The sequence below is a fragment of the Manacus vitellinus genome, unplaced genomic scaffold (genome assembly GCF_001715985.3).
Source record: "Manacus vitellinus isolate BGI_N305 unplaced genomic scaffold, ASM171598v3 scaffold_70_pilon, whole genome shotgun sequence".
Classification (NCBI taxonomy): domain Eukaryota; kingdom Metazoa; phylum Chordata; class Aves; order Passeriformes; family Pipridae; genus Manacus; species Manacus vitellinus.
The window spans coordinates 2,727,894-2,752,111 of record NW_021940754.1 but is presented as its reverse complement, the minus strand read 5'-3'; the positions used below and the strand labels follow the sequence as shown (position 1 = coordinate 2,752,111).

General features: G+C 41.8%; 2 protein-coding genes across 2 annotated transcripts; both read left to right on the top strand.

The window, feature by feature from the left end:
* The first annotated feature begins 253 nt into the window (after positions 1-253).
* MCM8 (minichromosome maintenance 8 homologous recombination repair factor) lies at positions 254-16,862 on the top strand. Its single transcript, XM_018084450.2, has 18 exons — positions 254-384; positions 572-646; positions 1,164-1,246; positions 1,432-1,581; positions 2,314-2,417; positions 4,391-4,589; positions 5,475-5,560; positions 6,959-7,110; positions 8,083-8,281; positions 9,067-9,097; positions 9,375-9,515; positions 11,221-11,362; positions 11,972-12,167; positions 12,439-12,652; positions 13,547-13,756; positions 14,318-14,394; positions 14,469-14,658; positions 15,962-16,862. Exons 1-18 carry the CDS (start codon positions 258-260, stop codon positions 16,052-16,054), a joined length of 2,469 nt encoding a protein of 822 aa, XP_017939939.2. The 5' UTR covers positions 254-257; the 3' UTR covers positions 16,055-16,862.
* Positions 16,863-18,246: 1,384 nt separating this feature from the next.
* On the top strand, positions 18,247-22,925 carry CRLS1 (cardiolipin synthase 1). Its single transcript, XM_018084442.2, has 7 exons — positions 18,247-18,331; positions 18,828-18,965; positions 19,637-19,766; positions 20,163-20,248; positions 20,629-20,697; positions 20,853-20,944; positions 22,521-22,925. The coding sequence occupies exons 2-7, from the start codon at positions 18,864-18,866 to the stop codon at positions 22,606-22,608; spliced, it is 567 nt and encodes a 188-aa protein (XP_017939931.1). The 5' UTR covers positions 18,247-18,331; positions 18,828-18,863; the 3' UTR covers positions 22,609-22,925.
* Positions 22,926-24,218: the final 1,293 nt, after the last annotated feature.

Here is a 24,218-nt window from a genome sequence, read left to right as displayed (position 1 = left end):
CTGTCCTGTCCTGAGAGCGGGAAGTGCCCGCAGAGCCCCGAGCTCGTGCTGAGCGGTGGCCGCTGCTGCGGGAGGTCGTGTTGTTGTTTCGTCCCCTCAGCCGTGGCTCCTCTGTGCCTTCCCGTGGTAGGGAGAGGGAGGCCGAGCCCTCCGCGCGCGCCGTCCCCCCCCCTGGCAAATAGCCCTAATTTAAATTGAGTATCTTCTGGTAAAATTTCTGTTTCTTTACCGCAGTTTGTTGGCGCCGGCGGAGGGAGATGAGCAGGGATCCCCGGGGCCGGGGGTGCGCCCGGGGCAGAGGCTTTCAGGGGTGGCGAGGAGGATGGCGAGAAGGATGGCGAGGCAGGGGACAGAAGGCAGAGAGCAAAAGGATTCCCGAACCTGGTGAGCCAAATCCTGTGCTTCTACTTGCTTTCTGAAGCCAAAGCGCTTTTCTTTTGACTTACTTCCGTGCTAGGCAATTACAGCTGTTTGTCTCTCGAGGTCAAATGAATCACTGAGAGTAAATGCAAAGTTTTACTATCACTTTTTTTTAGTCCCCATGTTAATCTTTTTTTTTTCCCTCCCCCAGCAAAATCTCGACTAGTCCAGTCAACGCTGGACCAGTTTATTCCCTACAAGGGCTGGAAACTTTATTTCTCTGAAGGTATTTTTAGACCAAAATTATATATAGCAAGTATTTTAATTTTTTTTTCCTAGAATTGGTATATGTTGTGTTTGTAGAGTTATAGGTTCAACAGAAAAACACCAAAATACATATCTGTTATATAAAACCATGAATACAATACAGACTTCTGTCTTGTGGCGTACCGTAATCTCTGTGGGCTGCAAACCTCAGAAAAGAATCCTTAATAGTGTAAAATGTGATTTATTTTTTTTAAAGCCTGTTCAATTAGGCACACCAAACCTGCAGTGTATCAAAGACTGGAATATGCATTCTCTACTGGACTTTTCATATGTGCTTGTCCTATACCATCTTCAACAAAGTTCTGTTTTGTAACAGGTCTTACAATAGAACATTACTGTGATACTGTAGAGATCTATCATCCTCCTTAGCTTTGGAGTGCAGAAAAATAAGGGAAGAGAAATTACCTGTGTAGGTATTCTGTGAAACTGAAGCAATTATTTCCTCTTAGTTACTAATGTGTTATGTTTCTAATTAGCTTTTAGTGACAAATCTCCTTTTGTCCAGAAGACTCAAGCCTTTGAAAAGTTTTTCATGCAACGCATTGAGCTTTATGACAAGGTAAAAAAACAACCCAAAACATGTCCCACCCCAACAACCTGTTGTTGATACAAGAACATTACAAATCTTGAGTGGTTTTTCCATCAAAAATAACCTCCATCGTAGACATGAAACGTTTATGACATAATTTGGATGTGTTGTGCTTCTAATTTGAGGGGTATTTTGTAACTTACAATGTTTCACAGGATGAAATAGAAAGAAAAGGAAGTATTCTTGTGGATTATAAGGAACTAATACAAGACAGAGAATTGACTAAATCGATACCAAATATATCTACGGAATTAAGGGACATGCCTGAGAAAATACTGCAGTGTATGGGTTTGGCAATTCACCAGGTAAATATGATGTTCTAATACATAGAAGCATAACCCTCACAACAAAGAAGTTATAAATGTTATAAACCCCAAATCTCTGTTTTCCTGTCTTATGAGAAATTACTGTTTATTTAAAACTCAGATCCTTGAACCTTTCCCATTTCTGTAGGGCCCACGAAATCACATTTTGAAAGTGCTTTGGTGCATTTTGTTTATTCATTGTTACAGCAGTTAAATGTAGTTCTAGCACCTGTGTTACTCCCTAGTGGAAATTCTAATTCCTGGGGGTGTTTTTTAATATACTGCAAGTTATTTGTGCTGCCTATCCCACCTCACACAGCAAAACCATGGCTGGTGGATGAACGGTGAGCAGATTCAAGAATTCCTGGCACTGCTCCATGTCTCTTAAAGCAGCATTTCAGTGCCTGTTGACAGGCAAGTTCAGATGTTGGTGCTTTAGTCAAATGAAACTTCACTTTTTGACCACAGCATTAAAGGTTGCTGTATACTTTTTTTTTTAAATTAAAAAACCCAAACCCAATGAATAGGTTGATTTTTAAATTCCATTTAAAATAAAGCTTAAAACTGCTCAGAAGCAGAAAAACATTATTTAGTGGGGTGTCACTGGACAGTCATTAGACTTCAGCAGGAGGATGTGATTGTAAGGGATGCTAATTGAACTTACCAGCGAATCCATGAATCCGTGCTGAGCATGGCACACTGCAGCTATGTCCTCCTTTCTGTTCCATGTAGGTGCTGACCAAGGACCTGGAAAGGCATGCTGCAGAGCTGCAGGTGCAGGAAGGATTGCCACTTGAGGGAGAACCTATAATAAATGTGCCTCTCATTCATGCCAGGTAATGGGTGTTGAGTGTTTGAGTTTTTCCAAGTAAGACCTCTTTGCTTCTTGTCTAATGGTTGTCAGTGTCCATTCGTGTTGCTGAAGGCTTACATATTTATTGAAGGACTTGACTCTGTGAAGCTATTTCCAGAAGAACAGTCTACATTTTGCTTTTTTCTTCACCATGACAAAAGCTAAACTGTCCTTGTGAAGAAAAAAGTGAAATGAAACATGCTTATAAGATGAGCAAACAGCGAGTGACTAGAAAAACTTGTAAGTAGAAAAGTGACTTATAAGTAGTACAACTATTCTATAAAGCATGTATTGATTAAAAGCAGAACTACTTAAATTTTTGTTTACTGGAGAAGTTAGGATGTAATTATGATCAAGCTTTTTGTTAGCAAAAGGCACATCTTTGTAATAAGGAGGTTGATTTGGAGGGTGTGGACATAAGCTGAAGCTGGTAATATTTATTATTCCTCATATGGATGTTTTGGCAGTGGCATATGAGGATGTGTTATTTCTTATTAGCTTAAATCTATTGAGTGATTACTGGTAGACAGTCAAGAATATTAATTCTAACTAAACTTCAATTTGAAATTAAGAAGGCTGATGTTACAATAATTTGGAATAAACTGAGGTTGCATTAATTCTGAATGTTTCTTACAAAAACAGAATTGCTGTTATGATTTTTAAAATGTGATTTCCTTTGAGTTTTTGATGAAACGAGTCCTTAGAATTTTTTCTTTACTTCCTTAAGTAATGGCATCTCAGACTTCAAGGGTCTGAGGGGAACTGGGAGTATAAGCTCTGTTTGAGTTTAAATTACTTTTTAAAAAAAATTATTTTCTTTTTTATTATGGTTTTTAATTCCCTGCTGGTGGTGAGTTGGTATGGGAAAGCAGCATGTTTTGGCATGTGGATGGCAAGTGGATTTATTTTGGGGGTTTATTGCCCTATGATGTATTTTTAAGTTCTGCACTTTTATAATTATAACAGCGTGCTTTTAACTACACAGTAGGATGTGTTTAAGAGAAACCTGTGTCCAAATAAAGGTATGTACAAACTCTCAGATTCCAAGAGACAGTTACAGACCATTATCCTGTAGACAAAAGCATTCCATAAATCAGTAATAGATCATGATTCTAAAACAGTTTTGCAGCTCCATGTGATGGTGATGTTCGGGGTCCTAAGTTGAGGGAGCAGGGAAAAACCTGGATTTCGAGAGCCTTACTCTTATTGGGGCCTAGTGACAGGACAAGGGACAAAGGGTACAAATTAAAACTCTTAAAAGTCCATGTGAACACTGTTTTACTGTGAGAGAGGTTGTGTAGTCTCCCTCCATGAAGATATTCAAAACTCAACTGGACTTGTATCTGGGCAACCTGCTCTGGCTGACCCTGCTTGGGCAGGAGGGTTGGACTGGAAAACCTTATGGGATCCACTCCATGATAAACAACTCTGTCTTGAGTTTCATTCTGATTTATTTGTCTAGGTACTTTGTTGCCCTTAAAAAGGGTCAATGTGTTGTACCTGATGTCCTTATGTCCTTGAAACACAAAAACTCACCCTTTGTTTTGGAGCCCAGGCATGATAAAACTTTGACCCTTTTGCGTTACAACTGCAGTGTTTATCTGAAATAATGGAAAGAGACAATTAGACATGATTATAAAGTAGTTTCTGTTGTATTGCTAACCTCAGTTGTTTACAGGAGGGAGGTGTCACTACATAAACAAACTGTACAGCTGTTGAGATGTATACCTTTGGAGATTATTAAATGTTTTCTAGAACAAGAATCAAAGACTATGCCGTGGGTCTGCCGACAAAATATTTCCAACCATTTTTTTCTGGATTACCGTTTTTTTTCCACCGGGGGGAGTACTTTTTTGTTTGTTTGTTTGGGTGGGTTTTGTGGGTTTTTAGATTTCTTTTTGTCCTGCATTTATGTGTGCTAAGCTTTCAAAATGTTAATGCTTAATTTTTGTGCAGGGTGTACAACTATGACCCGCTGACTCAGCTGAAGAACGTCCGGGCCAACTGCTACGGCAAATACATCGCCCTGCGTGGCACCGTCGTGCGTGTCAGCAACATAAAGCCTCTGTGCACCAAGCTGGCTTTTGTGTGTGCCACGTGTGGGGATGTTCAGAGTGTTCCTCTCCCTGATGGAAAGTACACCCTTCCAACTAAGGTAAGTTAAAACCGTTGCACTTCATACTTTTTCCCTTATCGGTTGTGATTTGCGCAAAAAAAGACACAAACGGTAGTAAAAAAGAGAAAAAAAAAAATTAAAAATGTAGTCTATAAAGCTGGGTTAGACAACTGACACACTGGAAAAAATTAATCATACCATGCAACTCCTGTTACTTCAGGCCCTTTTTACTTGAAAAAAAGCATATCCTGCTGAAACAGCGTACGTGACAAAGCAATACATAAAAACTCCCTGAAATCTAGAAAAAATATTAACCCCTAATTTCCATTTCACTGCTTATGTTTAAAAAGATTCTTCCACCTGGCTGTGGTGGTTTTCTGCGCCTGCACTGGGGGGGGGTTGTGAGTTTTGTTTAGAACTTTCTATTTTCATTTCGCTGTTTGTTATCTGGACTTAAAAAGCTGTTAGAAATAGGACAGTGCTTGTTTATTTTATGTCACTTGATGTCCTCAAGTGAAAAAAATTATCTAGAGCCTCTGTGGGTATTAAAACAAACCCACCAAAACAAAGCAGCCAACCAAAACACTGCACTAAATAAAAAAAAAACCAGGAAAACCCACCCACCACCTCCTCTTCCCCCCCACTGCCCTTCCCCAACTCAAACCAGTTCAGGAAGGGGATCATACAATTCAGCTGTGTTTCTGTGTTTGCTCCAGCAACTGTGAGTCAGAGTTCAGGTGTCTGTGCTTGATAACTCTTCATTAATTATGTACATGCTAATTTATAGCCCTAACTTAACTAGCTTTTTTCCTGGAACGATAATGAATCCTATTGCTTTGCTTTTTTTTTCTGAATCAAATAAAGCAGTTTCAACTTATGATTTTAAAAAAGGCTGAGAATGAATGAGAATTCCTGTTGTTACAGTGCCTTGTTCCTGAGTGCCGTGGCCGATCCTTCACAGCTGACAGGAGCTCTCCTTTAACCACTACAGTGGACTGGCAGTCTGTTAAGTAAGCACATCCTCCCTTCTGCACAAAAATGTAATGCCACGGGATACTCAAAAAGTGACAGGGTGGCTCAACCCCTGTTACACTGTGTAATTTTAATAATCTTATTCTTTTGCAGAAAGCACTCTTCAACATTTGTATCACAAAGCAGTTGTTTTATCCAAGCACTGGTATACTTTGTAACCTACCCTATGGAATAGCTTCCTGGAAATTTGTCCTGCCGTTACAGAGTTCTTTGAGAAATGTTCAGTTTGTGCTCTTTGCAGCTTCTCTTGATCACTTCTTATTGCATCTATGATTTAATGATTTCCTTTAATGAGATATAAGTCAGCTAGAAAAGACCTATTAAGTTATATCAGTCAGCTGTGTCAGTTGACATGAATGAACTGAAAGTAAACTGGAGGGTTAAAAATCTTAGTTTGAAGTGATCTTGTGCCCCCCAGTCCTTAAGGTACAGTCAGTAGAAGGAAATAGTGCTACACCTGCCTGTTCATCTACTTTCTTTGTCTAATCAGCAAGTAAAATCTGCGAGACCTTTGCTATGGGGGAGCATAGCAATATTTACAGAAATTAACAGTGTTAAATTAGCAGTAGGAAGGTAGAATACTGTTGCCCCATAATACCTGTTCAGAAGACTGTGATGTGTTTCATCCCGCTGGCTCACAGCAGGAATGGTGTCAGCTTGTTAAAAACGGGACTCTGCTTACTTTTTCCCACTTCTAACATGCAGATTCTGTAAGTTCACATGCTCTGTGTCAAAAGTCTTGGTGTGACAAGTGACATCTAAGTAAGTTTTTCTTTAGTAATGTTCTGTAATGTAAGCAATTTAAAAATTCCTTTAAAAAGTCGTGCTGATGTAGCAGCTCTAGAGGGCGATGTTTATCACAGCTTCTTCAGTAAAGCTTGACTCGGCTTCAAGAAAAACTATCAGAGCTCCAAGTGCAGAGCCAGAACTGAAACTTTGCTAGCCTTTCACAACTGTAGAGTGAACTACTGTTCTTGTTATGGTCTGAGAAATCTCTTGGGCTTTTCTAGGGTTAAAATACCAATTAAGCATTTATGAGGGTTTATAATGTCTGACCTCATATTTTTTGTATATGGGATCCATCTTATTTCATGTACTGTGCTTATTTCTACATTAACATGCTCAGCAGTGCTAGAAAATCTGAGTTTCAACTTGGAGTTCATAGGAGTCTTTCTAAGTTTTATGCATAATTTACACCCATTTGTTGAAATCTGAATTGAAAAAGCCTGTTTCTCCAGCGCTGTTGTTTCTAGAATTTACCAGGGCATTTCTGCTGTATCCCTTTTCAATTTGGAAAGGATTGGCTGGATGCTTAACGGCTGCAGCTCTTGGCTGCTGCAGCTGAACTGGTGTGTAACTCACCTCGTGTTTGGCAGGGTGCAGGAGCTCATGGCAGATGACCAGCGGGAAGCGGGACGGATCCCTCGCACAATCGAGTGTGAACTGGTTCAGGATCTTGTGGACAGCTGTGTCCCGGGAGATATGGTCACCATCACAGGGATAGTCAAGGTGTCAAGCACTGAGGAAGGTGAAATACAGCATCTGAGAACACTTTCTCCTGAGGGTGGGGTTTTTTTAGGGATTACGCAAGAACAGCCACCCCCCCTAATCTGAGCTCTCCAAGTCGTAAGTGCATTAAGGGTACATTTCTTCAGAAGTTACCAGAGTTTTACAGTGAAGAGTTCTTTTGACAGGAGGGCTGCCCAAAAGGTGCACTGCCTCTCGTCACTGATAGAGGGTGGGGTTTGCAGCACAACTGCAGGCCTGAATGTGAAGTGCCAGTCTGACATCTGATGTCAGCTGACAGAAAAGCCATCTTGGGACCACTAATGTAGGGGGGACATCCCTATTTCCTGAAGTCTCACTATGACTCATCAGTTCCTTTAATATCTCCTTCAAACATTAGGAGAACTTTCACATTGTTGTGAAGGACTGTTATCTTTCTTAGTTTAGTCCTCCCTAGTCAAATCTTACAACTTTTTTTTTTTAATATATTGTGCAAAGCTGTAACAGAATACATTGCAGATAACTGCAGTACTGTTTTACCCTGAGACTTCATTCTCTGCTTAATGATCACTGGAGAAAATGATTAATTATTAAGCTATATGTTTAATGCTTCTGCACTGTGCATCTTTTTCTCCTCTAAATATTGAGTGGAAACATTTTATATTCAACTTTTACTTGACTGCAATAATGTAATAATTTAAAATTCCTGGAAAACTTATTTTATTCTGGGAGAAAATTCTCTGTCTCAACATAGACCCTCCATTTCAGCAACATATTTTCTTGTGTACGTGAATGGAGAAACCTTAAAAGAACAAATGTAATTAGAAACTTATTTTGCATCAATTTTAGAAAATGAAGATGTTCAGTACTTAAATATGAACATTTTGCACGTATGTATGATATTTCTGAATTATTCTATGCCATTTGTAGATGATATGAATACTTAACGATAGAAGAAAAATGCTCCATCATCCTTTCTCAATTTTTCTAACAGGAGCTTCTAAAAATAAGAATGACAAGTGTATGTTCTTGTTGTACATTGAGGCAAATTCTGTCAGCAACAGTAAAGGACAAAAACTAAAGAATTTTGATGACGAGACTTTCCAAAGATCGTTCATGGAGTTTTCACTTAAAGACCTCTATGCTGTCCAAGAAATTCAAGCTGAGGAAAATCTCTTCAGGCTCATCGTAAAGTAAGTTGTGTTAGACCTAGACTAGGTCTAGGACTGGACTTGTGAATCAGCACGACCACCCTCAGACAAATGTGACAGCTCATCTTAAAGCTATGCAATGTCCAAGGCTTGTGCAACAGAAACCACAGAGATATAACAAACTTTAGTGGGTAAGGAACTTGGGAGGAAGTGAAACTATTGCAGTGGGGGTGTTAGGACTTTGGGAGGGGTTTAAGGATACAATGAGTTAACTGTGTTTTGTTTCAACCCTGAGACAGAAAGCTATGAATAAAAAAACAATTAATTAATTTTGCTCCTCACTGAGCAAATTCAAGTTAGAAGTACCATTTTGTTCTCTGCTTTACAGTGGAGTAAAGAGCTGCAAGAACTGAGCCTAGGGTGTGAAAAACCCTCATTTCAGACTGAGAAATACTCTTCTAGGTGTCCCTCAGGCCCTCCCAGTGGAGTCAAAGAATGCAAAACTAGCACTTTAAAAGTAGGGTTACAGTTAGTTACTTGATTAAGATAAGAAGAGGTGCAGAAACCACTGGGAAGCTGGTTCTTCTCTGTCTTGGTGGGAATTCGAGTGAAAGTCTTTTCTTATTATCAAGCATTTCTTGTACAAATATTTCAAGAAATTTGATGCTGCTGGTCCAAACTGATTCTGCTGGAAATTCAGTAGCAGCCAACTAAAAGTTTTATATGTTTATAAAGGTGTTCTGTGACAAGAGACAGAATAAGGGATTATTTAATACTGATGCGTTGATTTATACTCCCCTCATGTTGAATTGTTCTTTGTTTTTCAGCTCTCTTTGTCCTGCAATCTATGGCCACGAGGTAAGTAATTTAACAACTCTGCTTGCAATTTCTGATTGAAATGTTTATGCCACAGTAAACTCCTAAAGGATTTATAAAACTTTTCTGGGGTGTGGGTAAGGGACTGTTACTGGTGACTGTGACTCCCAGTCACTTTTGGTACCAAGGAAGTGGCAGCCTTGTACCTTTAAGTTCAGTCATCCAAAATGAAAAGAGTTATTACAGCCAATGCTGGGGAGCTTGTCAGTATTGGTCACCATGATCAAATACTTATCAGTGTTGGTATGTTCCACAACAGATTGTAAAGGCAGGTTTGGCCCTGGCGTTATTTGGAGGATGTCAGAAGTTTGTGGATGACAAGAACAGAATCCCAGTGCGAGGAGATCCACATGTTCTGGTTGTTGGAGATCCAGGATTAGGAAAAAGTCAAATGTTGCAAGTATGGATTGATGTAGCACTGTCCTCTGTCTGTCTCTAATTCCTTGTTATCTTGACTTCTTGTAATCATGGTAGGATAGGTGTGCTAAGACCAAGGGGTTGCTTGAGCCTGGCTGGAGTTATGTTTTCATGTAGGATACCTCAAATATAGGATAGTACCCAAAGGGGTACTTGCAAGGAGCCTTGCAGAAGGGCCTGTTAAAACACTTTCCAAAGCAGGTGCACTTGGTCAGTACATATCTACCTGTGGACTTTCAGGTATAGGTTTATAGGCTTGTTGTCTTGCCCTTCCATATACACCCTTTTCCCCAGTGAGGAGGTTCACTCCTTCCTATCTTCACTTAGCTGGTCCACTGTCAGAATAAGTACACTCTTGGAACAAATGCAACTTTTTGCCATGTAACTCACCTCCAGTGAGGTTTACTTCCATTCTCTTGCCCTGTTTTTATGTTGCTAGAACAGATCTTGGCTTTCTGGGAGAGGGACCAGCTGCTGCATTTGGGTTTTAATCTTGGTGGGCATTTCTGCATGACCGTGACAAAATCAGTTAGTAATAGGGTTGGGGTTTTTTTGTCTTAAAAGGAATGGTTTTAAAATTCCGTTTCTTTTCCCATAGTTACTGTGAAGTGAAAGAGGGACAGAGTTCACTTAGACCTGCAGCATTGCATACCTTGTTTAAAAAGTCTGAGTCTTTCTAATGTGGACCTGTTATGTTAGGATGTGATTTGCAATAGTTTAACCACAGTGATGGATTTGTTTGCAAGCATCTTAACAAACACATTTTTAAATTATTTTTTCGTTGAATGGGGACTCTCTGGCACAGAGTAGCTGATTTGTTTTCTTCACATTGGCATTCTGTTTTTTAGTAACATTTAAGAAAAGCTAGTACTCTGTTCCTCAGATACAACCCTGAGACAAGATTCCTCTCAGTCATCACTGTTAAAGAAAAGGAGAAAAGCCAAGGAGCCTGTGTAGGAGCCAGGGTTTTTGGTTTGGGTTTTTTTTTTGGTTGGTTGGGGGTTTTTTTCCCTACTTGGTGCCTGTCACATATTTGATACTAAACAAGTATTTGAGTGTTATCTTTTAAATAAAACAGAGGTACCAGTTGCAGAGTAATTATAGGTATTATCCGAGAAAATCCAGTTATAACTGTGGTCTAGGCAAATTTAACTGCAACCTGTCTGTGTTCAAGCTTACCATGCTTTGCTTTTCTAGTTCATATTTCAAATTGCAGGCTGCTTTCTGGATACAAGAGGCATGGAGAAAACTAGGACTGTCCTTTATCCCTGAGCTGTGGGGAGAACTACGTGTGCTTTCTGTGAAGCAGCATGTGTTGGGCACTAGGGCAAGACTCTAGTCTAAACAGACCTTGGGGTCTGAAGATACAGAAACTATTTATCTGCAATTCCATGACAGACAGTACGTCCCTGAGCATTTCAACATACTTCTATAATGTGCTTTAAGTGCTGTGCCCAAGGTCCCAGTAATTTTGATAACACAGTAGGGTACGGCTGTACTGCAGGTGACCAAAGTTTCTCCTACTGCATTGCACAAGTATGTCTCTTGGGGTTGCCAGGAGTTATAGCTTTACAGTTGGGCCATGTAAAATAGAAATAAGTTTGGGTTTACTTTGAATTGTTTCTCTAGGATAAGCTTTATGAAATTCTTCACTTTGGGGAGGGAAAAAGTATTTCTTTCTCTTCTAGGCAGTATGTAACGTTGCTCCTCGAGGTGTGTATGTTTGTGGTAATACTTCCACCAGCTCTGGCCTGACTGTTACACTGTCTAGAGATGGCACTTCTGGAGATTTTGCCTTGGAAGCTGGTGCTTTAGTGCTTGGAGATCAAGGTAATACATGTAAATACCACAGGTTTTGTATGATGATATGTGAGGGGCAGGAGTGTGTGCACTGCTGACTCTAAGATTAACCACAGTGCTCGTTTAACGGTGGACTAAAAATGTATACTTGAAGTATGATATTGGCTTTCCACACCATGGGAAATTCTGAGCTTCACCAGTGAGTTCTCTTGAGGGGATCCCTGCTTTCCTTGGGTGTAGGAAAACTTGATTTCTGCAATTCACATACTAGACTTACTGTCAAAGAACTAGTATTTTTTTTTTTGTTCAGAAATGTGACTCGATGGCATCTGCTGGACTCTTAAAATTTTTGAAAAAGAGATAGCTTGTGAGATTTGTTGTCCATTTATAAAAAGCTTGTTTGGTCATTTTAATGTGTAATCAAGATCTACAAGTCAGGCTGACTTCATAATGGTTTGGCTGCATTACCATGAGGTGAAAACAAACCTTGCTGAAATGGAGACTTTGTCCAGTGTCTCCTGCAGTCCCTGGGATTCTAGGTTGGACTTCTGATGTAGTGACTACTGGATTGTAGCACACACTTGCCCATCAGTTAATGTGTTTTCTAGTAAGTCTTTGTCTTGTTTTGATTGCTTCCAGGAATTTGTGGAATAGATGAATTTGACAAGATGGGAAACCAGCATCAGGCTTTGTTGGAAGCCATGGAACAGCAAAGCATCAGCCTTGCCAAGGCCGGCATCGTTTGCAGTTTGCCAGCTCGGACATCCATTGTTGCTGCAGCAAACCCAGTGGGAGGACATTATAACAAAGCCAAAACAGTGTCTGAGAACTTAAAGTGAGCACTTTCTGAAATGCTGCTTTTATAGTTCACATTCAGGAGTAGATGTTTCTGGTAGTCCGGTGTCTTGTGTATAATTGCTTTCTAGTTTTCTGGAGCTTGAACACAAACTTTAATAATTTTTGGTGGCTCTTGAGAGAGAAATTGCTTTTCTACTTTATTCTGAATGAACAGGACAGGACTTTTTTATATGTACTTGAAGTGGAACAGGGTTGCTATAATTTTTCGTCTTCTCTGAGCACCGTGTGGTTCCTTGCCTTTACTCTAGAATGGGGAGTGCTTTACTGTCAAGATTCGATCTGGTTTTCATCCTGCTGGACACCCCCAATGAAGACCACGACCACCTGCTGTCCGAGCACGTGATGGCGATCCGGGCAGGGAAGCAGGCAGGGAGCAGCAGCGCCGCTGGGACCCGGAGCAGCTCCCAGGACCGCTCTGTCCTTCAGGCTGTGTCTGACAGACCACTGCTTGAAAGGCTAAAGGTAGGACTTGTCCTGGGATTGTTGCTCTGCCCCTGCACTGGGACCTGGTGACGCTGACCTGCTGGATGTCCTCAGTCTGCCACTCCCATTCTTCTCATGATCGCTTCTGAATTAGAGGAAGCATTTACCTGTTTCTACCAATTGCCTCTTATAGCTAACATGACCTGTCCTGCTGGAAGATGTGGCTCAAAACATCTTCATCACATGGAAGAGAATTTATTAGCTGAGCTGGTGGGTTTTTGGTTGTGAGAAGACACTTTGCATGAGATGCTCTAAAGCAAATTTGCTGTGTTAGGTTTCAATAAAGAGCTACAAAATTAGACTGGATATAATAATTTGATATAACGTGATATGCAATGAAGTATTGAATCCAAATAAAGCCATGTGTAAACAAATCCTTGGGCATCTGCAATTAGACAGATTCATGGATTACAGGAGAGGAAGTATATTTCTTTTTAGACTTCAGTGATCAGTTTGGGAACTGATATTGTCCAATGACAGGTCTTGGGAGAAATATTCCTGCTGAAGCTAAACCCATGCACTTCTGGAAATGGGATATCAGCAGTGATGGGTTAGTCTTCTGCAGAGCTGTAACAACTAGGAATTTGGATTTTCTCTTTTTGAGAAAGAATTCATTATATAGTTAAATCCCATTTGGCACTTCTTATCAAGGCAAACGAGAAGCCTTGGCTGCTTCTTCTGAAATGGCCAAGCATGTGTGTTTACATGTCTAAGCACAGTGTATGGACTTCAAGTACACTGTTCATATATTAAGCACTAAAGCCCTTACAGCGATGACTCCACCAGATAAAGCATAGACGATGATGATTTTATATTAAAACTTTTATTGTCTAGGGTTCTGACAGAAATCTAAGTTTCTTGTAATTGGGTTAGATCTCAACAGGAGAAAACTTTGATGCCATTCCACATCAGCTGCTGAGGAAGTACGTGGGATATGCCCGGCAGTACGTTCACCCAAATTTATCTCCAGAGGCTGCCCAGGTCCTCCAGGAATTCTACCTTGAGCTCCGGAAGCAGAACCAGGGAGCAGACAGTACCCCAATCACCACGAGGCAGCTGGAGTCGCTGATTCGACTCACAGAGGTACATTCAAGCTGTAATACTCCAGGGACTGAAAGCAAAGAGATTGTTCCTAAGATACTTCTGATGTCCTATAGTTTTTGACAGCTTATTCACCACTCTGCTTTTTTTGTTTTGTTTAAAAAAAAAGTGAGAATGGAAGAGGCCTAGAAGTGTTTAAGAGCTACTGTTCCTTAAAGCCTCTTATAAAGTAAAACACTCTTGAGGGGGTGGAAAGGGAATCTGTCGCATTCCCCAAAAGGAGAAAAAGTAGGTACAGGCAGGAACAACCTGCTGCCAATCTTGAACTTAGAATGCTGCTGTTGTCCCTAACATTCTGCCTTGATAACACTATTTGTGATCTGCTGCTTCACAAGAATACAAAGCAAACAAACTCCAAGCTACAGGCTAATAATGCAAGTATGCAGGAGGTGACATTGTAACACTAACAAAAAAAAAATTTCCTCTCCATCTCTGCTCCTAAAATTTGTGCTTGTTGTAGAGTGATTGTAGCTTTTTTCACGTCAGCTATAATATATCTTTAATAAGCCTTTGTGTGTTTTTTTTTTGTTGTTTTGTTTTAAGGCACGATCAAGGCTGGAATTAAGAGAGAAATGTACCAAGGAAGATGCTGAGGATGTAATAGAAATAATGAAATACAGGTAACACACACTGCTTTAAAAATTAAATAAATCAAGGTGTTATTCATTCAAAACTTTTTTTAATCTGTTTTTAGCATGCTGGGAACCTACTCCGACGAGTTTGGAAAGCTGGACTTTGAGCGTTCCCAGCACGGGTCTGGGATGAGCAACCGGTCTCAGGCAAAAAGATTTATTTCTGCCCTGAACAGCATCGCAGAAAGAACCTACAACAACCTCTTTGACCTGCAGCAGCTTCGGCAGATTGCAAAGGAGCTACAGATACGGGTGAGTCTGGAAATCAGGCGTTCCTTCAACAGCAAACTGCAAGAGCAGTCAAAATTATTTATTGCAAAATGGGAAGTAGAAAAGGCACATCTGTTGTGCCTCCTTGTGCCTCTTTGCAGTGAACAGAAATAACCAATTTAATGCTGCTTTTAGGCTGAACAGTCTTCTTGAAGTGCCTCTGTAAGCTTTACTAACCTCACCAGCTGTTTGGCAGCAGCAACTCCTCGCACTAGTAAGGGCTGATTCTGTTTCTGAAGCTGGTCCTTGACAAGACCCTGCTTTGTTCTGTGAAAAGCAATATGGGTTTCAGTATAGTTTAGTCCCTCTGGCTCCCCAGAGGGCACACTTACTTTTGTTCCAAAATTTATCCTTGTGGTGTCCCTGCTCTATTTCAGCAGTGCAATGGTGTTTCTGCTTGACCTCCTCTGGATGAAATATTGTGGTTTGGGTTTTCATTCCTGCTTCAAGCATCCTAATGTTGTAACTTGATAGGAACATCATGTAGGACACATGGCCACAAATGTATTTTACCCTGTAATTGACCTGCATTCTGTATTTGTGTAGGGCTTCAGCCTAACAAAAATATTGGTGGCTAATTCTACTTTTTGCTTTATGTTAAAGAGTTTTAAATGCCAATTTAAAATGGGATTTCAGATGTAATGAGTGAAAAGTAGTGATAATAAGTTTCATAAAGATAAATTATGGGAAGTGGTGCTGTTCTTTCTGTTACCTGGTGACCCTACTTGGGCCTGCTGGGGCAAGATGGCTTCAGTTTCCCAACTTGTTGAACTGTTGACTGTACACAAGTCTAGATTTGTTTTGAATCCTGTCTGACAGAACATGGTACATCCAGCTCTCTTCTCCCACAACCGTCAGTAATTCAGTAACTACTTAAAGTTAATTCAATTAACTCTCATTCTCCCTTCACATAGAGAATATTTTTTGCCCATTCAGAGTTCTACACCTGGAAATCAGTGAGAGTTGTAGAAATCAGGCTTTTCTTTGGTAGGTACTTGTGTTACAGAACTTGAATTTATACATATGGAACTGCATACTTTGTGCATGTCATAAAGTAGAGAACACAAGTTCTGTGTAACACTACAGTAAAAACAGTGTGTAAGTAGAGCACAGAAGGGTGGGACTGATGGTGTGCCACCTCCTAAGTAGGTCAACAGTTCGCTGAGGAAACCAACCTATTGTTAGCTCACTTTATTTCACTGAGTTCTTTGAAATGGTTTATGGTGCTTTACATCAGATAAGGTGTCATTCTCCAGTTTGATATTTTTGTCTTTATTTTCTCCAGGTATCTGATTTTGAAAGCTTTATTGGATCCCTGAATGACCAGGGTTATCTTTTGAAAAAAGGTTCAAGGGTTTATCAGCTTCAGACAATGTGAAAAGAGTCACTGTGATAAACTTCCCTGGGACATGATGGATACACTGATGGACCTGCAGCAGTGAGACACTGAGCTGCAGCCTGGCACTGCTGGCACTGAGGCTGAGATTTCCCTTCAGAAACTGAAGTGCCCCCAGGCTTGTTTTAAAGGTGCTCAGGACAAACTGACACATGGTATTGCTGCCTGACTCATCCTGTAGGGTCTGCTTACCCAAAAGGGACTGCGTAGGACTAGAATGCACCTCATCATCCTTGAGGAGTGGGAAGTGTGGGTTTACATTGACATTATTACAGTGCCAGGACAGATTTTACTTCTAAACCCAGAAATCTTTCATGAGAAGATGGTGTGAGCTGTATTTTCAGCACTGTAGTTCATTAGGGGAATTTAAAGTGTTGAAATGTTTCAAAAAAGTTGGGAACCTTCATGTTGAGGCAACACTGTTTTTACAGCTATTACCAAATGGCACCTTTTTGAGACTGACTTGATTTGCTGCTTTGAAGTTTGATATTTATTGGTCTTTGAAGCTGAGATTTAATTTGAAATGCAAGTCTGATTTAAGAAAATATCCTTATTACAGTATTTATTATGTAAAACAAGAACTGGATTTTGACTTTCATTAAACTTTATATGTGAGAAATATTATTTGTTCAAAACTGTTGTACGGTGTTCGTGGCCACTGCAAGATCTGTAACAACAAACAAGTAATGGATGTCTTTGTTCCTGACACAGAAGAATGTGTGTTCAGCAAGAGCTAAGTGCTGAGTTTGATGAAATCAGAATCGTGGTCTGGTGCAATAAAATAGCAGATGGGAAGATTTTTAGTGTAAGTATTAAAAAACCAACACAAACAAAATGACCCAAAGACTAATATATTTTTAAAAAATCAAGAATGCATTGCTGATCCTTCTGCTTTCCTTCTTTTATTTCTAGGGTAAGATATGATAGATTTAAGAAAGCAGAAATACTGAAGCTTTATTGTCGTATCTTCTAGTTTAAGTGCCAGAAGGGTCTGATCTGCACCATCCTTCCACAGCCATTTGGTACCAAAATCCAAGCGCTGAAAGAACATGTTAAACTGCTCAAGGCTGCCTTAGTGTGAATCTACTCCAACATACCTGAATCTGAAAACTAGTTTGGCAGATGAGATGCTTTTAAGAGAGCCAAGAAATTATAGTTCCACACCCGAACTCTCCAGGGCCAAGCACTCACCTCTGTCCAGGTTGTGGTTAATGGCTCTTTTGAAAAAAAAAATACAGCAGCTGTCAGTCTGTCTGCGTGTGGGGGCATGGGGGCAGCAGAGGAGACACCTTCTTGCAAATTGGGACTTAATCCTGCAGTAGAAGCAGCCTGCTGGATTAACTAATCGAAAGCAGGTGTTAGATACCGATTTTAACCTTTGCCAGCGCTGGGAGGGACAGGAAAGAGCCTCAGCAGCGAAGAAAGGGCTGCGCCTGGAAAAGTAAACTCTTGTTGTAATTCTCAAGCTAAAGTAAACGCGGGCAAGGGAGGGCAGAAAGCGAGTGCCGAGAACAACACCCCACTCACGCTCCCTGAGAGGTCTCTCGAGGCAAAGCAAACCTTCAGCTGCCTCCGCCCGGCGCTTGTGCGGGAACGGCTCCGCACCGGGGCAGGCGGAGCGGGATGAACCCGGGCAGCCGCCCGCCCTGCCACCACGGACAGCGCCAGGGGCGAGCCCGGGCCGGGAGGTAGCGGGGGGAAGAACGGGAGAAGGGCGGGAAAAGCGGCGGGTAAAAGGATTTTTCCGCGGTACGGGATTTCTCACTCCTCCGCCGCGGGTGGTGCCCGCCTGCCCGTTAAAGCGCGCGCCCCGAGAGGCGAGAGGGGCTGACTAAAGCGCCGCAAAAGAAGAAGGCCGCGCGTTGCCCCGCCGCGGCTCAGCGGCACACGCGCCGCGCGCGCGCGGATGGCGCGAGGCCGCGGCCTCCCTGGGGCGGCGCCGGGGCGCGCGTAGGGCCGGCGCGGGCAGCGCCTCTCGCTCCCGCACCTCGCTCCCGCACCGCCTCCCTCCCGCGCCATGCTGGCCGCCGCCTGGCTGGGCAGGGCCCCTCCTGGCGCTCCCTCGCGGCGCGGCCGAGGCGGCCGCCGGCGGCGGGGGGTGCGTGCGCCTTCCGCCTCCCGGCGTGCGCGGGGCCCCCGCGGCGGCCCCCGCGGCTGCTGCGCGCGCCCGCGGCCGCCGCCTGGCGCCTCTCAGCGGCGGGGCCGCCCCGCCGGGGCCAACCGCCGGAGCGGAGGGTGGCGGGGCCGTACGCGGAGCTGGTGCGTGACCGGGACAAGGGGGTGCGCGGCGGGCACACCGGGGCCGGGGGGCGTTTACTCGCCCGCGTCCTCGCCCGCGTCCGTGCGCGGAGCTGCCCCAGGGGGTGCGATTGTTCTCGCAGAAACGCAGCGAGAGCCCCGATCTCCTCCCCGCCCCGCGGGACACAGGTGTCAGACTGGCGGCCAAACTTCTGGGGGGGCTTGGGTCTGTCCTGGCGGAGCGTTCTCCTGTTAATGTTTGGCAGGTAGAGGCTGTGTCCCTGTGCCTTGCGCAAGCAGCTCCCGGGAACTTTCCAGGCTTTCTCTCCAGTTCTGCTCAGAGCGTTTGTAGTGATTGACTCTGTTACGTGCCAGACTGGGGGGGTCTGCCTGCCTGCCTGCGTGCCCTGAAGTTTCTGAGCCAAATTGGGGTTTGCCTTCCTGCCTTGAAGTTTATGTGCCAAGTTGGAGTGTTTGCCTTCCTGCCCTGAAAGTTCTTTGCTTTCTTGCTCTGCAGTATGAAAACCCCTGGACCATCCCGAATATCCTGTCCATGGCACGGATGGGTCTGGCGCCGGTTTTGGGCTATTTGATTGTTGAGGAGAATTTCGATGTTGCACTCGGTGTCTTTGTTCTGGCTGGTGTGACTGATCTGGTACGTTCGCCTCGGTTTGGAAGTGCTTTGGGGGCAATCAGAGCTTATGGTGATCCCACTGGAACTTAAGACTCCAATGTGGAATGGAAAGAGATAAAATACATGGGGTTTTATATTTGTTGTTCTTTAGGAATGCTATATTTGTCCTTTGTGACAGCGCAGAGGGAAGTTGCAGGTGTCCAAAGGGGACTTAATGCTGGTGGAGCAAAGGGGAGATGTCAGGGTTCCCTGACCAGCTCCAGGTGGGCATTGTCCAGTCAGAGCATCTGGGGGTCTGTTACTATGTGCGAGTGTACCTGGTGCATCCATCGTGACAATAATTTTGTGAATTTTATAATACCAGTTCCACACACACGCACACCCCCGTTTGTGGTTTGGGTTTTTTTGTTTGGTTGGTTTTGGGGTTTTTGTGTTTGTTTTTGTTTGGTTTGGTTTGTTTGTTTCTTTTTCTAATGAGAACTGAGTATGTTGAGAGGCTTCCAGTATCTAGAATGCAGTGAGGGAAAGAAAGCATGATGCAAATGTCAGCTAACAGGTACCATATTTCATCATAGTTAAACTAGTTGTTTTATGTGATGCTGTTCATTAAATACCTCTCTAACAGTAGCACGTACAAGCTGGTTTTGTTCTTGGTTTTCTAACAGAGAGATGTTAAATTTTGTTTTTCCCAGTTGGACGGATTTATTGCGCGAAACTGGGCGAATCAGAAGTCAGCGCTGGGGAGTGCTCTTGATCCTCTGGCTGATAAAATTCTCATCAGTGTGCTCTATGTGAGCCTAACTTGTGCAAATCTAATCCCAGGTGAGAAAATACCGATTGCATGTACTACGTAAGGTAAAGGTAATTTTATGTGTTGTAATATTTCTATTAAATGTTTAACATCCCCCTAACAGACCCCACAGAAAGCATATGCTGGTCCCATATAAAAAACAACAGCCATTTTCAAATGCACTTTCTTTAAAGCAGCAATAGTTAGTAGCTATGTTAATTTTTTTTTTTAAATAGACTGGATCGTTTTAAGACTTAAACCCCTTCAGAAGTCACGTTAAAAATCTTCAGGCGTGCATAAAACCTGTTCAGAAGAATTTGGGAGTGGTTATTTTTTTCCTCTCTTCGTATTGTATGCCCCTTTGGTTGTGTTTTGTTTTTAATCATGGACATGGTTTTTCACTAGATCCTGTTGGCTTGATTTTTCAGTTTCACTTACCTCCATGATTATTCTGCGGGATGTAGCTCTGATTGCTGCTGTTTTTTACGTGCGATACAAAACTCTCTCTCCACCGGTAAGTGCGTTAAATGAAACCGTTTGGACGTGTAATCATGATAAAAAGTAAATTAATAAGCCTTTAACAAAGTTGTGACCAAGAGATTTTCATCTTGAGACCCGATGGTTGCTCAGAACTTGGGTGTATACCCTAAGACATAATGCTTGTTCTTCTGTCAGATAGATTTCCAAACAGAACAGGGTTTCATAAAATATGTTTCACTAAGATGAGTCAGAGACACTGATAATTTTTTTTTTCTGTTCATGATGTGTAATAAATCATATAAAAGAGCAGTGTAATTCTCTAGTGCTACAGTTAACTTTTCTGTATCATGTGAACAGGGGTATCAAATTGAATGTACTAAGACTGCATCTTTTTCCTCTTCTCTCCCCCAACAGAGAACACTCAGTAGGTACTTTAACCCCTGTTATGCTACTGCCCAGTTAAAACCAACATTCATTAGCAAGGTAAGAGTAGTAACTCATTACAAAAGATAACTCCTCAGTACTTGGGGTGTTGTGTAGTTTGGAGGGAGGGGACAGTTTACTACTACTGCTGAGTACAGTTTCAAAATAGGGCATGTCTTAATTTGGTCACAATTCCCATTTTGCTTTTTTTTCAGACGAATACAGTGGTTCAGCTAATTTTGGTGGCAGCTTCTTTAGCAGCTCCTGTTTTCAATTATGTGGACAGCATATATCTGCAGACGTTATGGTAACTTAGCTTTCTTTGGTTTTTTTCCAGATGATTTAATGGGCTTCTAAAGAAACTGGTAATTGAGATCATTCTGATTGTGGGGAACACAAAAAAACTGTGCCCAGATGATGTAATATGCCTGAATTTTTACACCTTTATTCTTAAATGATGCTGGAGATAGATATTTATTGGCGCCTTATTTACTGTGCAAGTAAAAAGTAGTCAAATGAAACTAGTTAAGATCTGGGAATAATAGCTTAGAAACCAGTCTTCAGGTGTACAGAGGCAAAGCATAAATTCAGATCAATAAAAAAGAAAGGAATGGAAAGAAAGGCTGTATGGATTCTTCTCTTATTCATGCCCTAAGTGTCCTTGAAAAAGCAACCTTGATATCAGTAAAAATAGAGGTGAAGTGTATTCTTATTTTTGCTTTACTCTGTACCTGCTATCCCGAAATCCAGGTTTCTGAAGCCTCTTGGAAAAGCACATGAAGAAATGGTGGTTCCTGCTAGATTGTAGGAAGGAAGGGGAGAGATTGAATGAAAACAGGCATACAGGAGTGTCCCTCCTTAGTTAGTGCTGTTCCTTTACTACTGTCCTTGGAGATCAGAACTGACCTGAGTCTGAGTTGTAGCTGACTGCAGGTGTTACAAGTGCAGTTATTTTTCCTGAGCAGTTAAGTAAGAGCTCAGAACAAAGAGGCTGAACAGCAGATACCAGTTACTTAGTTAAAGTAGTGAAAAATCCAGTGTTGCTCCCGGAAAAAAAAACAAACACCAAACCAAATAAACCAAAACCACAAACCCAAAACAAAAAGCATTTAAGGAACTAGGAACCTTGATCTTAACAGTCAGTGTGGTTTTTCATTCTGTTGGAAAAACAAATCTAGGGTTGTATCTGTGAAAGGTGCTTACCTTGCTGCTTGTCTGGGACTCTGGGAGAGTTACCATGGTGTGAATAATGGAGAAATGCTGTGTGTAATTTGCCAGAGTCCTCTGTAAAAACTTTCAAAAATGCCCTGTCTGAGTTCTGGCCCAGGGAGGGTTAACAGTGGCAGGACTGTAGCAGTGACACACCTCAGTGGGTGGCATCAGCCTTTTACACAGAGGAGCACTGATAATTTAGGAATATGTATGGTTGTCAACCAGCATCTGGGAAGGAAACAAAACAGGCTGAAGCAGACACTCATGCTTTAGCTTTGGAACTTGGTAAAATGGTAAGTTCAAGTCTTGTGTGGTTTAAATGCTGGCCTTACAGTCTACCAAGGAATAGTTTCTCACATCAGTCAGTTTTCATGCTGGTAAAAGATATGTAGGCTGCAAATGCTGAATGTTTTGTCTTCCCTTCTCTAAAACAAATGCTAATATGGTAAAAAATTGTCTTAGTATGCAGTTACACTGAAGCATGCAGCTTAGTGCTGGATGGCAGATCCTTTGTTTGTCTAATACCCCACTTAGCACTGAATTTCAGCATAGAAACTGTAAACTGTGGAGCTATGTAGTGAAAACAGGGAAGACACCAAAAAGAAAAAAAATAACAATTATTGCACTGTTCACAGACTTACATGACTTACAGGAACTGTTTTCCCCCAAAGGTGCATCACAGCTTTCACAACGGTTACATCTGCCTACAGCTACTACCACTATGGCAGGAAAACAGTCCAGGTGATAAACAACAAATGAAGTTTTTATGGAAGCACAGGGGCTTACCAGCATGGGGTGCTGTGCCTCCAAAGATGGTTGTACTGCAGCTGAGTTTTGGATCGAGCACTCTTGTCTGCTTTAAACCATGGCATCACAATGAAATGGAATTTGAACATGTACTGTGTATATATGTAGAGAGAGACTTTTCAATGTATTTTTAATTTCTTTAAAAATGGGGTTGTTTACAAAAATAAATAACATTCTTAAAAACACAGATCACTTGTTGCTGCCATGTGAATAATTCTGAATAATTTTGTACTGTTGTTGAAGTTAAAATACACACTTTGCACCAGTTGTTTTTTTTGTGCTGTCTTCATGCAAGGCACTGAGCAAGATGAGATCTGAGAAGAAAAAGCAATTACAAGAACAAATTTGTCTTTGTGCCTCATCCTGAGTCAGTAAACCAGCATTGCTCATTAGGACCTAATGACATACCTCAGCTTGCAGCAGAGGAAAGCACTTCATCAAGGAACAGTATCTTCAGAAATTTAAACCAGAGAGAAATCTTACTTCATGTTCCATGGTGATATGGATAAGCCATGAAGAGTTCCTACCCTGCTCCCTTTTCTTTTTAAATATGAGCAATGGTGAACTGTGCTCAGAGGAGAGTTTAGGTCTCAGAAGGCTCAGCGGGGCAGTGAGGAGTCTGTACCCAAAAGGAATTACATTTTTCATACTATATATTAATTTCTAGTGATTGAAAGAAGCCCCTGTATCTCCAGATTCTTTAAAACTCCTAAAGATGCTCTTTAATGTAAATAGCACTGGCAAAAGAGGACATTTTAAATACTGCCCAAATGAGACAGTGAAAGAAACCTTTAGATGCAAGTACTGTTAATTCTTGCTGTTCTTCCAGCTTCAGGAGATGCATTGTGATCCCCAACAGGCAAGGAAAACTCTCTACTTACAAAACAACACAGAAGAACCAGACAGAAAAGATCATGGTGATCGTGAACTCATGGTTTCTTTTTCCAAGCAACGTGATTTTTTCTCGTGTGTGCAACTGTGAAGGGCTTAAATAATTGAAATCAGGAGGTAAATGATACCGCTGTAGTATTGGCAGAAGAAAATTTGCTGTAGACATCTCTTGAGAGCACACAGCCTCTTTTGTGACAGCATATGTTTGTATATACAAAGCATTTTAATATTTTTTTATATTTAAACTTAAAAAGCGGTGTACAGAGAAAACACTTGATCTTTATTAGTACCTTTGTCTTAAATGTTAGTACTTCTGTCCCCATCTTCTGTGGTCAACACCCCATCGTACAGTGAAGGGATAGAGGGGAAGTTTCCTTAAAATAGAGGAGTATTTAGTAAAACGGAGCACTTTTTTCTTGAAGAAACAGTTCGAAAAGCAGAAATTTATTGTTCCTAGTCGGGTCAAATGCTGTTCGGTTCTAATTAATGTAATGGGGGTTTGGTTGAGGGGGTGGTTCCTTTTACCTATCGCATGGAATTGCCCGGGGCTGGTCCGCGAGGGTACCAAGTTAAATGTACAATGGCTCGGTGCTTAAATAAAATTCGTTTGGATGCCCCAGCCGCTGGCGTGTCTGGTGTTCCACGGTTACAATCCGCTTCCCGGGGGCGTG